The sequence below is a fragment of the Mobula birostris genome, unplaced genomic scaffold, assembly GCF_030028105.1.
Source record: "Mobula birostris isolate sMobBir1 unplaced genomic scaffold, sMobBir1.hap1 scaffold_3411, whole genome shotgun sequence".
Classification (NCBI taxonomy): domain Eukaryota; kingdom Metazoa; phylum Chordata; class Chondrichthyes; order Myliobatiformes; family Myliobatidae; genus Mobula; species Mobula birostris.
The window spans coordinates 22824-39065 of record NW_027276479.1 but is presented as its reverse complement, the minus strand read 5'-3'; the positions used below and the strand labels follow the sequence as shown (position 1 = coordinate 39065).

The 16242-nt window shown below is 49.6% G+C and overlaps 1 gene segment (V, D, J or C); it reads left to right on the top strand.

Annotated features, from left to right (window-relative positions):
- Positions 1 to 615: 615 nt before the first annotated feature.
- Positions 616 to 1361, top strand: LOC140193010 (T cell receptor beta variable 30-like; the record flags this gene model as incomplete). The annotated part of the segment is given in 2 exon segments: positions 616 to 742; positions 1045 to 1361. Coding segments are annotated over 2 exon segments (444 nt in total), but the record flags the coding sequence as incomplete, so codon positions are not given.
- Between the last annotated feature and the right edge of the window lie 14881 nt (positions 1362 to 16242).

Genomic DNA, 16242 nt, shown 5'->3' with positions numbered 1-16242 from the left:
CAACCATGGCGCAACGGGCCCTCAGTATATAAGGATAGGACTCACAGTCGACTGTGGGGAGTGTCAAGGGACCGGGGGACCTCAGTGTGCAAGGGTAGGACACACACAGTGAATGGCGTGAGGTGTTAAGGAACAGGAGAACCTGGGTTCCACGCTCGGTTGTTTGGGATCTCGGGGTCGTCAGGAATGGAATTCTTTCACGCACAACAGAAGCCCGTTGTTAGCAAGATAACCGTTGAGCCGACTGTCATGCAGGAAGAGGCTTTCACTCAGAATGCGATATGTTGCTATTCGTCAGAGTACGTGGCGCAGGCGTTGCTCTTTCGTTTCTTTCCTAAGCATTCAAATAAGAGAAATTCTTCCGCGCAAGGAAGTTCACAGCCGGTTCTTCGTTACATGACCGTGTTGATCGTAACTTCCCAGTAAGGCCAACTAGATTGAGACTTCAAGCTATCTGCAGTCTCCCTAAACCTACCTCCCGCCCATTCGGCCTGTCGCTCATCATTGTGGACACTTTCTCAGCTGCGCCGGAGGGAGGCCTATCTCTCGAATCGGGGCAGGTTCATGAAAGGGGCGTGGGCAATAGCTACTTCCGCAAATCCACCTCCGTCACAGGGATACGTAACAAACGGGGATGAAGTGAATGAATTCGTCTCTGCCGCCCGGACCACTTTCATCACTGAGAGAGTAAACCCTCCAAGGAAGATGTTTCTGTTTCTGCAATTCATCCTCGCCTTCCGCTGTGAGTGAAAGTTCCCAAATATTTTTTTTTCATTCTCTGCTTGTGTCTTCCTTTCACGTTCCTTCCACTTGCTTTGCCCTCCCGTCGTCTCGGACTCATTCCGTACTTATTTACGAACACATACGGCCGCAGACTATCTGCCCACTGCCGCCGCCATTAAATTCCGATCTCCTCTCAAAATGTCCCCATCTTCAGTCATCTTTTTTGCATCCTTCAATGTACCTTGCTTATCCCCATCCCCATTGATCCGCGTCTCCGCTCCCCTTTTCCCCGTTCAGCCAAGCTCGTCTCTTTTTTTCCAGACGCGACCTCGGTGACGATCGACCAGACGCCGGCTTTCTCCGGAACTGCCGGCCAGAAGGTGACTCTGAATTGCACAGTAGAGGGTATTGGCAGTGCTGGTAACGTGTTGTACTGGTATCGACAATTCCCGGGAAAGGGTCCGGAGAACATGTTTTACTCGGCGATAGTTAAAGCCGTGCTGCCAAAGGACCCGGTCGGCGGTTTTACGGCGGAGAGACCGCAGAGCAACAAGATCTTCCTGAAGTCCGACAAACTGGAGGCGAATTTGGCGGCCGTGTATTTCTGCGCCTGGAGTGTTCACGGCGGCTCAGACTGACGGGGCAGCCGAACAAAAACTTCACTGTCAGCGTACTCGCTGCTGTCAACAAAACAGGAAACACGACTCCTGTCAATCATAGTGTGGGTGGGTCTATGATTTGTCATACGCGCCGTAGCGGCAAATTAGTGAAGGAAGGGGCGGTGGTACAACTTTCCATGTCCTCCACTAAAGCATTCAAATAGGAAAAGATAATCCGCGCACTGATCTTCTCTCTCCATCCTTCCTTACGAGCAAACTTCTTACCGATCTTCAGCACGGGTGGATCGTCACTCTTGAGTGCGACCGCTAATGTAACGAGAAGCACATGGGACGTGAAATGAGATTCTTTGAAAGGTCGAGAAATGGAGCAGGGTTGGGCATGGGGGCTCGCACTTCCACCCCGTCAAACGCAGAGGTACGGAAACGCCAACAGATTCTCCAAAGTACTCATCCCAGGGAGAGGAAGCATTTTTAAAGTTAAGCTTCTCTTGGGTACAAATTGAACTTCTGCTCCAGGACAGGGTGATCTGATGAACAGCTGTCGGCGGCCTCTGCCCATGAAAGGATGACTGGGTGAAGTGAGGAGTTAAAGGATCTCTTATTATACCCTATTCGCAGTGACATCCATTACCTGATTCAACTGTGATGGGGCAGAAAGTGTAAGGAATTGCCACAACCGCTCCAAAATAGTCACGGATGTCTTCGGTATATATTTTCGCTCCCATCCTCTTCTGAGTGACGGCCCCACAGCGGAGACTGGCTTTGATTGACAGCAATTCCTTATTTTGCTGGCCGCAGCGCCCCCTACCGCCCGTATCGTGAACCACCATATCATGCTCGATTCCTGCCCACATCCCGTCTAAACTCAGCAAACTGATCCAGTCGTCATCTGTCCGGAGTTTGCACGTTCTCGCCGTGAAGGGCGCGTGTTTGCTCCGGGTGATCCGGCTTCCTCCCACAGTCCGAGCACGCGCAGGTTAGCAGCTGAATTGGTCATTTTACATTGCCATGTTCTGCTCTGGGGTGAGGTTAGTGGTTTTCTGAGCAGTGTAGCTCGTTGGGCTGAAAAGGTCTGTTTTGCATTGTATTTATATGTAAAGTAAACACGAAATGAGTATTCCCGCCGGGCGCGTTTCTCTGACTGGCCGCTACACAGCGGCCTCTGACTGCAGGCACTTCACGCTCACTGATTGACAGCCGGCGAAAATCTGCTCTGATAACGGAACGGCCATCCACTCGAGACTCCGAGGGACTAAATCATCTCCTCCGTCCTCTGTCTGAGAAGCCGTTAATTCAAGCCGAGGATTTGGCCCTTCCCCCTCCCTCCCCCGCCCCCCGCCGGAGATTCTTGATCGCACAGTAGCAGCGGCATTTCATAAGTTTCTCCAGATGTTCCTCCGTGCTGCTCACTTCTGTCTCCGTCTAATCAGGATTGTGCACTGTTTCCCTCTTAACAAATACGGATGTTATATCGGAGCGGCCGCGCGCGCTGCGTCGCGCCGCTATCTTCTCCTCGCCAAATCCTGGGACTGTCTTTCAACATCAACTGCACTTCCAACTTCGCTCTTCTTTCGGCTTTGATTCGTAATGGTGCCCAGGGTGTGACGCGCAGGAAGTGACGCAGCCGTCAACGGGGCAGTAGCATAGCCGCAGTCTAAGCAGACAACGCAAAGTGCTTCTCCTGAATTCTGGCAATGTTCTACACTTGATGCCAAAGCGTCTGGTGTCTCTCTGGGGCGGATGTTGGCATGAGGACACATTGCATGCTAGTTATTTTGCCGTTGATCTCAAGTAAATCAAAACCTCATAGAACCATGAAGAGGGCTGGTGTTCTTGGCGGAGTTACGTCGTGCGACATTGGCCATGGTTTAGACCTGATAGAGGGTAGGAAATTCAATCCTCCTTCCGAATTGATGTCCCTAAACTGCAAGATCAGACCAACAATGTGGGCAGCCGGCCCACGCCCCTTTTGTGTTTAGTCATTGCATTGATACGTCCTCTCCTCTGCAGTAAAATTCAAAGGTGAATTTTCTCTTCGGCTGCGATGCAACATTTAGCTTGATCGGAGGGCGACAAGTGGACACACAGGCCGCTACCACTAGGGGGCGGAAATGCACTAAAGTAAAATTTATGTTAGATTTTTCGAAGGGAGTGAAAGGCAGCATAACTTTTATAAAGATGATTTCTTTTCTTCGGCTGCGATGGAACAAGGGCTAGGAGACAGAGATAGAGGCTCAGGCAGAGAGAGAAAGTGAGATATCGAATATGGAAGGCTACTCCATGCAGAACACAATGCCTTTCATCGGGCGTGTGGCTCTCTTTACGCGAGTCCCTTGATTTCAACGAAAGGGAGGTGAATTGTGGCCCGTCTCCTTATACCGGCTGTGTAGTTTTCCTCAAATTCAAAGACTTGGTGGCAATAAAATCATCACACATAGTGAGCTCCGGGGGTGAGGGTGATGGAGGGGCGAAAGAGAGGGACAGAGGAAGTCAGAGGTTTGTACTGATAATGAGATCGACACCAGAGGAGGGAAACAAACTATTTCAGCTTATCGGTAACCGAGTGGAGAGGGCCGTACCCAGAGAAAGGTAATAATCTTCAGACAGAGAAAGAGTGAAAGAGTGAAAGAGAGAGATAGAGAGAGAGAGAGAGAGAGAGAGAGAGAGAGAGAGAGAGAGAGGGAGAGAGTGTCACGGGGGTGGGAGATGAAGAAAGCGATAAGGTGGGACGACGAGAGGGAGAGTGTTGTCTGGTCAAACTGTTAGAGCAGAAGCGGCAGAACTCCCGAATTGTGTTGGAGCATCGATGCTGTTCGCTTTGAATCCTCCTTCTTTCACAGTTTGATGTAGATTTCCGAAATTACAAAGTATACGGAGCATTAAAAAATCACTCATGGTGAGCTGAAGAGGTGAGTAAAACAGGGAGAGGGAGGGACGGGGACAGTGACAGAGAGTGTACTGTGTGGCCATACTAGTAGACCGGAAGCAACAGCCTCGAATCGGGTTGGAGTATGGGAGGGCCGTGGCCAACGGCTACGTCCTCAAATCCTCCTACGTCACTGGGTTACGTAACAAACCGGATGGAAGTGAATAAATTCGTCTCCGCCGCCCGCACCACTTTCATCACTGAGAGAGGAAACCCTCCAAGGAAGATGTTCCTGTTTCTGCAATTCATCCTCGCCTTCCGCTGTGAGTGAAAGTTCCCAAATATTTTTTTTTCATTCTCTGTTTCTGTCTACCTTTCACGTTCCTTCCACTTGCTTTCCCCTCCCATCGTGTCGGACCAATTCCTTCTTAATTTACTGGCCATCGCGTCCGCAGACTTTTTGCCCTCTGCCGTCGCCATTAAATTCCGATCTTCTCTCGAAGTGTCCGCTTCTTCAGTCATCGTTTTCGCTTCCTTCAGTGCACCCTGTTTATCCTCCTCCCCATTGATCCGCATCTCCGCTTCCCTTTTCCCCGTTCAGCCAAGCTGGTCTCTTTTTTCCAGACGCGGCCTCGGTGACGATCCACCAGACACCGGCTTTCTCCGGAACTGCCGGCCAGAAGGTGACCCTGAATTGTACAGTAGACGGTAGTACCAGTGCTGATTACTGATTGTACTGGTACCGACAATATGCGGGAAAGAGTCCGGAGTACATGTTTCGCTCGATAGCAGTTAATTCCGTCGAACCGGAGGGATTGGTCGACGGTTTTAAGGCGGACAAATCGCAGAGCAACGAGTTCTTCCTGAAGTCCGACAAACTGGAGGCGATTTCGTCGGCTGTGTATTTCTGCGCTTGGAGTTATCACGGCGGCTCAGACTGACGGGGCAGCCGAACAAAAACCTCGCCGTCAGGAGGGTCTGTGCTTTCATCAAAACAGGAAATACGACTCCTGTCAATCATCGGGTGGGAGGAGGGTCTATCTGTCAGGCGCTGCGCCGTTGCGGCCAATCAGTGTGAATAAGGGGCGGAGCTATTATGCCGTGATATCTAATTTCCTTCCCTTCTCTAACATTCAGATGGGTGAATATGATCGTCACTGCTCTCCCCCACTCCATCTTTCCTTTATTCTACAGCCTAGGGTAGGGGACAGCCGGATAGTTAGGAAACAGGGAGAGACTGGAGAACAGCTGTAGGACACATACCGCAAACGTCAGAAAACGGCGTCCTTGGAGGGAACAGAGAGATATTGATGTTCACCAATCACTGAAGATGACAGAATATGAGGGTGTTGGCGGATCTGGGGGTAGGAACAGAAATAGTTTTGTCAGGCGGATTTTCGGGTGCGCACGGATTTGGGGTTGTCGGCGTATACGGGGTGTTACCCGATTTGCTGGCGCGTACAGATTTGGAAAATTTGGCGTATGTGGCGTGCCAGCCGATATATAGGGACCTGCTGCATGTAGAACCCGGGTTATTAAACGTGGTTTAGCTGCGATCTGGGGGGTTTAGAATACAGATTCCAAATCTTTAGCTTGGAGAGTGAATATGTTCCCGGTGTGCTCCGTATGTCTCCTGCTTTCTGAGAGAGGAGGTCTGCGACATAGAACAGGCTAACAACGGGAGTTGCAAATGGACAAAAATTTCACATGTGGTTTAGAGTACGGTCATTATTCAGAGAGATTCGTGTTTTCAATAAAGAATTGCTGTGTTGTGGCCCCTCTTCTCACAGCGGATCTCTAGTATTCCGATAATCCGAAGACGAAGAAGCATTAAAAGTCAGCAAGGAAGAGATATAGGGCGTGCAGAGGGCGACGAAGTTGAGCAGAGAGATAGATCGATTCAGAGCGTGTGTCTGTGTGTGCGAGAGAGAGAAAGAGAGAGAGAGAGAGAGAGAGAGAGAGAGAGAGAGAGAGAGAGAGAGAGAGAGAGAGAGAGAATTGGCTGCTTTAATTAGTGGAGCATAACAACACATCCCTGAGATCGGATAGGTTCATGGAAGGGGCGTGGCTGATCGCTACTTCCGCAAGTCCACCGACGTCACTGATATCAGTAACAAGTGAATGGACTCGTCTCTGCCGCACACAACACTTTCATCACTGAGAGAATAAACCCTCCAAGGAAGATGCTTTTATTTCTGCGGTTTCTCCTCGCCTTCCACTGTGAGTGATGTTGACAAACAATATTAATTTTTATTTCTTTGCTCCTCTCTTCCTTTCAGATTCCTTTCACGTGTTTTACCTTCCAGTAGTCTCGGAATATTTCAAAATTTATTTACCGGACCTCGCGTCCGAACACTATCTTCCCTCTGCTGCCGCCTCTAATTCCGTCCTCCTCTCCATCTTTCCCAACCCCAGATATTCTCCTTCCTTCCCTCAATGCACCATCTTTCTGCCCTTCCCTATTGACCTGGGTCTCCCTGATCAATCACCGCATTTTCCACCCCCGTCTCCTTTTCCAGACGCGACCTCGGTGACGATCCACCAGACTCCGGGTTTCTCCGGAACTCCCGGCCAGAAGGTGACCCTGAATTGCACAGTAGAGGGCAGTGTCAGTGCTATCGACTGGTTGTACTGGTACCGACAATTCCCGGGAAACCGACCGGAGTACATGTTTCACTCGACCGCAGCTAATTCAGTGCAACCGGAGAAATTGGTCGGCGGTTTTACGGCGGAGAGACCGAGGACCAACGAATTCCTCCTGAAGTCCGACAAACTGGAGGCTAAATCGTCGGCCGCGTATCTCTGTGCCTGGAGTATTCACGGCGGAACAGAGTGACTGGGCAGCTGTACAAAAACTCTCACTATCAGAAGTGTCGTTGCTGTCAGCAAAAACAGGAAACACGACTCCTGTCAATCATATGGTGGGAGGTGGGCCTATCGTTCAGTTGTGAGCGGCGCAGCGTCCAATCAGTGAAATAAGGGGCGATGTTATTGTACCGTAGCTTTTCATTTCCCTTCTCTTCTGAAGCATCCAGTTGGGTGAATACAATTCGCACACTCGCCTTTCCAGTCTATTCTTCCTCGTCATTTCCTGCCTTCCCACACGTCATCGGTCCGGGAGAACCAGAACCACTGAGTGCGCCAATAATGTTCACTCCCCAAGATAAATTTCCCGCTCGTGTCTTTTTTGTCTGTTGTTGGAAACACAGAGTACGAAGAATACCGTACGGATTCGGAACAGAGGAAACACGGGACATAAGTGTTCGACAAAGATACTGTACATGGTGGGGAATGTTGAGGAACAGAGGGGCCGCGGTGTACGTGGTACTAAAAAGACCGTGAATGGTTAGGCGTGTCAGGGGACAGAGGAACTTCGGTGTACACGCAACACACAGCAAAGTTGCTGGTGAAGCAGCAGGCCAGGCAGCATCTCTAGGAAGAGGCACAGTCGACGTTTCAGGCCGAGACACTTCGTCAGGACTAACTGAAGGAAGAGTTAGTAAGAGATTTGAAAGTGGGAGGGGGAGTGGGAGATCGGAGAAGACAGGAGTGGGAGGGATGGAACCAAGAGCTGGACAGGTTGCCAATGAGAGACTCAGGCAGAGAGAGAAAGGGAGAGACTGAATGCGGAAGACAGCTCGATACGGAACTCATGATGTTTCAAGAGGTAAAACATGTGGCTCTCATTACTGGAGAATATTAGGTTCAGCAGAAGGGAGGTGAAGTAAGCAGGTCTTCTTACACCTGTTGGTAGATGTCCGAAATTACAAAGACTTGGGAGCTTAAATAAATCGAGGGGAAATGATCCTTTTCCTGGAGTTTGGCAGCTTTGCCCAGAACTCGATAGATGTGGCAATTATAAGCGAATTTATGAACTTACATTTCTCTATCGCAATGCACCGTCCAATGCATTGATCTCTGCGAACAAGCTTTTCACCGCATAACTGCACAGGGAATTTACTGTGGCCAAACTTTTAATTCCGATTCCCATTCCGCTTCCGACGTGTCGGTCCACGGCCTCTTCTCCTGTCAGGTGGAGGCCACCCTCAAGGTGCAGGAGCGACGTCTTATATTCCATCTTTCTACCCTCCAACCTGATCGTCTGCACATCGATTCTCCCTCGCCTCTTTTCCGCATTCAGACATTTTACTTCTTCGCACCTATCCATCATTACCCCCTCACCCATCCCCTGCTTCCGTTTCGCCTGTTATCCACTCACCTCTCCTATGATATTCTTTCTTCTCCAGTCCATGACCCTTCCCACCCATCTGTCCTCAAATATCACCTTCCAGCTGGTCTTTTTCCCGTCCCACAACTTTTATTTCTGTCATCTGCCGCCCCTCCCCCAACTTTCCTCTCAGCTCTGATGAATGGTCTCGGCCTGAAAAGTCCAATGCTTGTACTTTTCCATACAGACCGCGACAACAGAAATCTCTTCAACCTATTCATGAGGGCTGCAGAACGGGCTTTTTGCCGCGTGGGGGCAGCAACAGACTATGTACCGTTGCTCACTGTCCCAGGCGAACGGCACACAGCACTGCGCAGGTGCCAAGCACCTAGCACATACATCACTGTACGTAATAAGGAGGCCACTCAGTGTATGTTCGTGATCTTCTGCTTTTGTAGCCCATCCGCTTCAAGGTTCAACATATTGTGCATTAAGAGATGCTCTTCTGCACACCACTGTTGTAACACGGTCATTTGAATTCCTGTCGCTTTCCTGTCAGCTTAATAGGGTCTGGCAGTTCTCTGGCCCAAACAGGGCGTTTTCACCCAGATAATTTCCCACAATTTATTTTGTTCTCACCAGTCTCTGTAAACACTGGAGAATTTTGTGAAGGAGGTTCCCAGGATTTCAGTTGTTTCTGAGATAGGCAAATTCTCCGGACTGGCACCAATAATCATTATACGGTCAAACTATCTTAGAAACATAGAAAGATAGAAAACCTAAAGCATAATACAGGCTCTTCGGCCCACAAAGTTGTGCCGAACAATTCCTTACCTTAGAAATTACTAGGCTTACCCATGGCCCTATATTTTTCTAAGCTGCATGTCCCTTTCCAAAAGTCTCTAAATAGACCTAATCGTATCCGCCTCCACCGCGGCTGCCGGAAGCTCATTTCTTGCCCATTCTGAGGACTTGGGCACGAACGCTGTTCATTGTCAGCCGGAGAGCGGCTGCGAAACCACAAATTCTGCATCAACCGGCCACAAAATTCCCTCAACACACATCAAAGTTGCTGGTGAACGCAATAGGACAGGCCGTAGGAAGAGGTGCAGTCGACGTTTCAGGCCGAGACCCTTCGTCAGGACTAACTGAAGGAAGAGTGAGTAAGGGATTTGAAAGTTGGAGGGGGAGGGGGAGATCCAAAATGATAGGAGAAGACAGGAGGGGGAGGGATAGAGCCAAGAGCTGGACAGGTGATAGGCAAAAGGGGATACGAGAGGATCATGGGGCAGGAGTTCCGGGAAGAAAGACAAGGGGGGGGGGGGACCCAGAGGATGGGCAAGAGGTATATTCAGGGGGACAGAGGGAGAAAAAGGAGAGTGAGCGAAAGAATGTGTGCATAAAAATAAGTAACAGATGGGGTACGAGGGGGAGGTGGGGCCTTAGCGGAAGTTAGAGAAGTCGATGTTCATGCCATCAGGTTGGAGGCTACCCAGATGGAATATAGGGTGTTGTTCCTCCAACCTGAGTGTGGCTTCATCTTTACAGTAGAGGAGGCCGTGGATAGACATGTCAGAATGGGAATGGGATATGGAATTAAAATGTGTGGCCACTGGGAGATCCTGCTTTCTCTGGCGGACAGAGCGTAGATGTTCAGCAAAGCGGTCTCCCAGTCTGCGTCGGGTCTCGCCAATATATACAAGGCCACATCGGGAGCACCGGACGCAGTATATCACCCCAGCCGACTTACAGGTGAAGTGTTGCCTCACCTGGAAGGACTGTTTAGGGACCTGAATGGTGGTAAGTGAGGAAGTGTAAGGGCATGTGTAGCACTTGTTCCGCTTACACGGATAAGTGCCAGGAGGGAGATCAGTGGGGAGGGATGGGGGGGGGGACGAATGGACAAGGGAGCTGCGTCGGGAGCGATCCCTGCGGAATGCAGAGAGAGGGGGGGAGGGAAAGATGTGCTTAGTGGTGGGATCCCGTTGGAGGTGGCGGAAGTTACGGAGAATAATATGTTGGACCCGGAGGCTGGTGGGGTGGTAGGTGAGGACCAGGGGAGCCCTATTCCTAGTGGGGTGGCGGGAGGATGGAGTGAGAGCAGATGTACGTGAAATGAGGGAGATGCGTTTAAGAGCAGAGTTGATAGTGGAGGAAGGGAAGCCCCTTTCTTTAAAAAAGGAAGATATCTCCTTCGTCCTAGAATGAAAAGCCTCATCCTGAGAGCAGATGCGGCGGAGAAGGAGGAATTTCGAGAAGGGGATGGCGTTTTTGCAAGAGACAGGGTGAGAAGAGGAATAGTCCAGATAGCTGTGAGAGTCGGTAGGCTTATAGTAGACATTAGTGGATAAGCTGTCTCCAGAGACAGAGACAGAAAGATCTAGAAAGGGGAGGGAGGTGTCGGAAATGGACCAGGTAAACTTGAGAGCAGGGTGAAAGTTGGAGGCAAAGTTAATAAAGTCAACGAGTTCTGCATGCGTGCAGGAAGCAGCGCCAATGCAGTCGTCGATGTAGCGAAGGAAAAGTGGGGGACAGATACCAGAATAGACACGGAACATAGATTGTTCCACAAACCCAACAAAAAGGCAGGCATAGCTAGGACCCATACGGGTGCCCATATCTACACCTTTAGTTTGGAGGACGTGGGAGGAGCCAAAGGAGAAATTATTAAGAGTAAGGACTAATTCCGCTAGACGGAGCAGAGTGGTGGTAGAGGGGAACTGATTAGGTCTGGAATCCAAAAAGAAGCGTAGAGCTTTGAGACCTTCCTGATGGGGAATGGAAGTATATAAGGACTGGACATCCATGGTGAAAATAAAGCGGTGGGGGCCAGGGAACTTAAAATCATCGAGAAGTTTAAGAGCGTGAGAAGTGTCACGAACATAGGTCGGAAGGGATTGAACAAGGGGTGATAAAACCGTGTCGAGGTATGCAGAAACGAGTTCGGTGGGGCAGGAGCAAGCTGAGACAATAGGTCGGCCAGGACAGGCAGGTTTGTGGATATTGGGTAGGAGGTAGAAACGGGAAGTGCGGGGTGTGGGAACTATAAGGTTGGTAGCAGTGGATGGGAGATCCCCTGAGCGGATAAAGTCGGTGATGGTGTGGGAGACAATGTCCTGGTGTTCCTTAGTGGGGTCACGATCGAGGGGTAAATAAGAGGAGGTATCCGCGAGTTGTCGCTGTGCCTTGGCAAGGCAGAGGTCGGTACGCCAGACTACAACAGCACACCCCTTATCGGCGGGTTTAATAATAAGGTTAGGATTAGTGCGGAGGGAGTGGAGAGCAGAGCGTTCCGAAGGAGTGAGGTTGGAATGGGGAAAAGGTGCGGTGAAGTGGAGACGGTTGATGTCCCGTCGGCAATTAGCGATAAAGAAATCCAGAGCAGGCAGAAGACCAGAGCGGGGTGTCCATGAAGAAGAGGAGGGTTGAAGACGGGAGAAGGGGTCATCGGTGGGGGTGGAAGAGTCCTTGCCGAAGAAGTACGCTCGGAGAAGGAGACGGCGGAAGAAAAGTTCCGCATCATGGCGAACACGGAACTCGCTGAGGTGTGGGCGAAGGGGGACAAACGTGAGGCCCTTACTGAGAACAGAGCGTTCTGCCTCCGACAGTTGAAGGTCGGAGGGGATGGTAAAGACCCGGCACGGATGAGAGCTGGGATCAGAGGGGTGAGGGGGGAGGCCGGGGGTGTCAGTGGAGAGGGGAGGGTTGGGGTGAGAGGAAGTTGGAGCCTCTGAGGGTCCAGGAGTTGACGGTGGGATCTGAGGAAGACGGGGCTGCGGAGTAGTGGTGGGGGAAGGGGAGACGGGAGTCACAACAGCAGCACATAAAGACCCGGCCTGGAGTTCAAGGCTGGAGTCGCAGTGGTGGTTGCGCAATCGCTGTGAAGGTGTCCATGGTCGTTGCTGGAGTCCGGATTTTGAATATGCCCTGAGGTGTTGGAGCCGGCGAGATCAATGGCAGAAATTCCCTGTAACTTTCACGCTCTCAGCATGTGAGTCCGAGATCAGTCGACGCACACAAATGCTTTACGAATAATTCAGGAAGATTGATAGATAAAGATTCAGATCGAGATAGAGATAGATAGATAGATAGATAGATAGATAAAAAGGTACACAGATAGATAAGTAGGGGTGTGTGTGTGTGTGTGTGCGCGCGTGTTTTCCCTATTGTTGCCCCTGCATACATTCGCTGCTTCTAATCTTTCGTTATATTCCAGCCAGAAGTTGCCCAACGGGAGCTAGAAACAGATTTTACATTATTGATCGCTTCTCCTCGTACAAGGCGACAAATGATATTCGCCCCCCCCCCCACAACCCCCACCTCCCTACTTCCCCGCACAGCTGCAGTAAAACCACATCTTCTGCATCAACCCGCCTGGAAATTCCCTGTGACTATGACGCGCTTTCAGCCTGAGAGTCCAGGATCAGCAGGCATACACACGGAAGCGTTATTAATAACTCAGGAAGATAGGCATAAATAGATCGATCTCTGTGTATGTACGGGAGTGTATGCGTCTGAGCGTGTCTGTGCGTGGCTGTGTGTGTGTGTGTGTGTGTGTGTGTCTGTGTGTCTGCAGTCCTGTAGTTACCTTTCCTCACTAACGCGACCGCCACTCTCTTTTGGCTTTCCAATGACGACAGAAGAAATTACACAGGAAATGACAGACGTCACAGGACCAATCGACATGAGCAATTATATCGGGCACCGCAGAATACTTCTTTTGAAAGCTGGACTTGAACGGCACTCCATCCCAAAGCCCGCTCGTCTCTATCCTGTGAATGATGATGCGTGAAACATATCGTTCTCCGCTGATCGTGGCATTGATCCCGCGTAAGTCAGGATAACAATGGTTCTGGGGAAGGTAACTCAGGTTCGGAGAACGGGCTACCATTTGTTGAGATAAATTAGGCTCTAATGGAATTTCTTCCTTGCAGGGATTCTGGTCGTGTACGTGGAACAGTCGCCCCCTTCCCTGTCAATTGGATTTGGTGAGTCAAGCACCGTCCAATGCACACTGCTGAATTCGGCCTATCCTGAAATGTACTGGTACAGACAGAAACCGGACGGCACAGTAGAAGCTCTTTTCTATTCTACTGGGAAAGATATAGTCAACAGTTAGACGTCGAAATCCTACGCGGCAACAAGACCCAGCAGCACTTTCTTTCAACTGGAACTAAAGAACGCCTCGCACTTTCACTCGGCCGTCTATTTCTGCGCCTCTAGTAGCGCACAAGGGTTGAGAAGTCGAGCCGCCTCTGACAAAAACTGTTCTGCACAATCACTGAAGGCTCAGAACCCGCTATTTCCCACCAATAGGGGTCGCTGCGCATTGAGCTTCACTGTCCGGGTCGCGTCCAGCATAACACTGCAATTGCATTTTGATTCTTCCCATCCGCACAACCCAAAACTGAATATCAGGAATTCAGATCAGGAAAAAAAAAACAGGTAACGACGCAGGAACACTTAACACAAAAAAAAGCGCCTCGAATTTCTCACGGAGCTGAAGAAACGTGGCAAGCACCCTTTGAGCCACAGCAACATTTACAACTGAATGAGTTAAATTATGTGCAGAGATGGCATTCAAAACAATATTCATTTTGACTTCTGGCAATAATAACAAATCTATGTTGTGTTTGTATGAATTATTTATTTGTAGATTAATAATTAGCTTAAACCCTCCTGAGCACCTTTAACAAACCGGCCAGGAAGAGAATTTGTCCCCCCTTGCGCTCATGTGTAGCCCGTCCCTGTTGTACAGGGCAAACCTTCCCCAGAACAGATACCAGTGAGATTTCAACCGATGAACAGAAAGTAGAAATACAGTTAGATAATTGACTGGTAGCGAGATCGATCGATACATAGATACATACATACATACATCGTTGGATGGAGAGATAGACATATAGATATACAGATAGAGAGGTTGATAGGTATCTAGGGAGAGATAGTCAGAGACAGAGAAAGTGAGACAGAGTTGGAAATAATACACAACGGAAAATTCATAATCGTGTTTTTACTGGTGGTAGTTCCTTAACCTCTGATTAATTACCAAATCAAAAGAACAGTCTTTCGTACGTATTTTTCTCAGCAAATACTGAAACTGTCATCCAACACCAACTGGCCTTCCAACTTCGCTCTGCTTTTGGGTTTTGATTTGAAATGATGCTCGGCGCATGACGCGCAGGAAGTGACGCAGACGTCAACGGGCGAGTGGCACAGCCGCAGTCCAAACAGTCAAGGCGAACTGCTTCTCCTGAATGCTGTCATTCTGCTGCACCTGATGCCAAAGCGGCTGGTGTCTCTCTCGGGCAGATAATGGCATGTGGGACACATTGTATCCTACTTATTCTGAGGTTGATCCCAAGTAAGTCAAAATAGCGCAGAACCACGCTAAGGGTTGGTGTTCATTGGTCGTGGTTTAGCTTGGTAGAGGGCCGAAAATTCGAAACATCCTTCCGAACTCATGTCCCTAAACTGCAAGGTCAAAACTTCAATGACCAAGCACCAGTGGCCGGCCATAACTCGCACGTCTCCCCGTGTGTTCAGTCATTGAAATTAGATGTCCTCTCCGGCGGACGCGATTAAACTTGGAAAACGGCATTTGTCTTTTCATCTGGTGGTAATAACCGTCAGGGTCTGCGCGCGCGCGCGTGTGTGTGTGTGTTTGACTGTGTTTATGTCGGGGTGATTTTCCCTTGTTGGATGTCCGGATTCCCTTCACATGTGTGAGGTTATAGAGGTGTGGCCTGATTCTATGTAAATTGCGCCATTGTCAAAGGCGAGGCTGCCATGAATGAACATCCACAAACATCCCTGAGAATCCTGGAATTGCGACAACCGTCCATCCGGCGCAAGATGGGGCTCTATGCCAAACCATTTGTCCCGTGTTCACTCACCTCAACTCTGAATTTGTCCTACACCCTACAGACACACTTTCAAGTACTGAACAACTCATCCTCTCAGGACTAAATTTAATTACACTCTGTTTTCTTGTGCAAGAAGTATTTGTTTTCATAGATTCTGTGACTTTATTACTTTATTTTCCTGTAAATACTCGCAATAAAATGAAGCTGAAGCTAAATATGGCGATTTACTGTACATGTACTCTGACGAAACATTGGCTTTGACATTTGATCGAGGGCAACCTAGACGGGCAAGCAGAGGGGTGGTGATCTTGGTCGGGGGCGGTTAGGATTGCGGAGTCTGTTGATGCGAATCGTGTGTCTGACCCGCCACTGCGTCTGCGTTTGTGCACATAGAAACATAGAAACATAGAAAATAGGTGCAGGAGTAGGCCATTCGGCCCTTCAAGCCTGCACCGCCATTCAGTATGATCATGGTCGATCATCCAACTCAGAATCCTGCACCAGCCTTCCCTCCATACCCCCGATCCTTTTAGCCTCCAGGGCCATAACTAACTCCCTCTTAAATATAGCCAATGAACTGGCCTCAACTGTTTCCTGTGGCAGAGAATTCCACAGATTCAGCACTCTCTGTGTGAAGAAGTTTTTCCTAACCTCGGTCCTAAAAGGCTCCCCCTTTATCTTCAAACTATGACCCCTCGTTCTGGACTTCCCCAACATCGGGAACAATCTTCCTGCATCTAGCCTGTCCAATCCCTTTAGGATTGTATACGTTTCAATCAGATCCCCCCTCAATCTTCTAAATTCCAACGAGTATAAGCCCAGTTCATCCAGTCTTTCATCATATGAAAGTCCTGTCATCCCAGGAATCAATCTGGTGAACCTTCTTTGCACTCCCTCTATGGCAAGAATGTGTTTCCTCAGATTAGGGGACCAAAACGGCACACAATACTCCAAGTGTGGTCTCACCAAGGCCTTGTACAACTGCAGTAGTACCTCTCT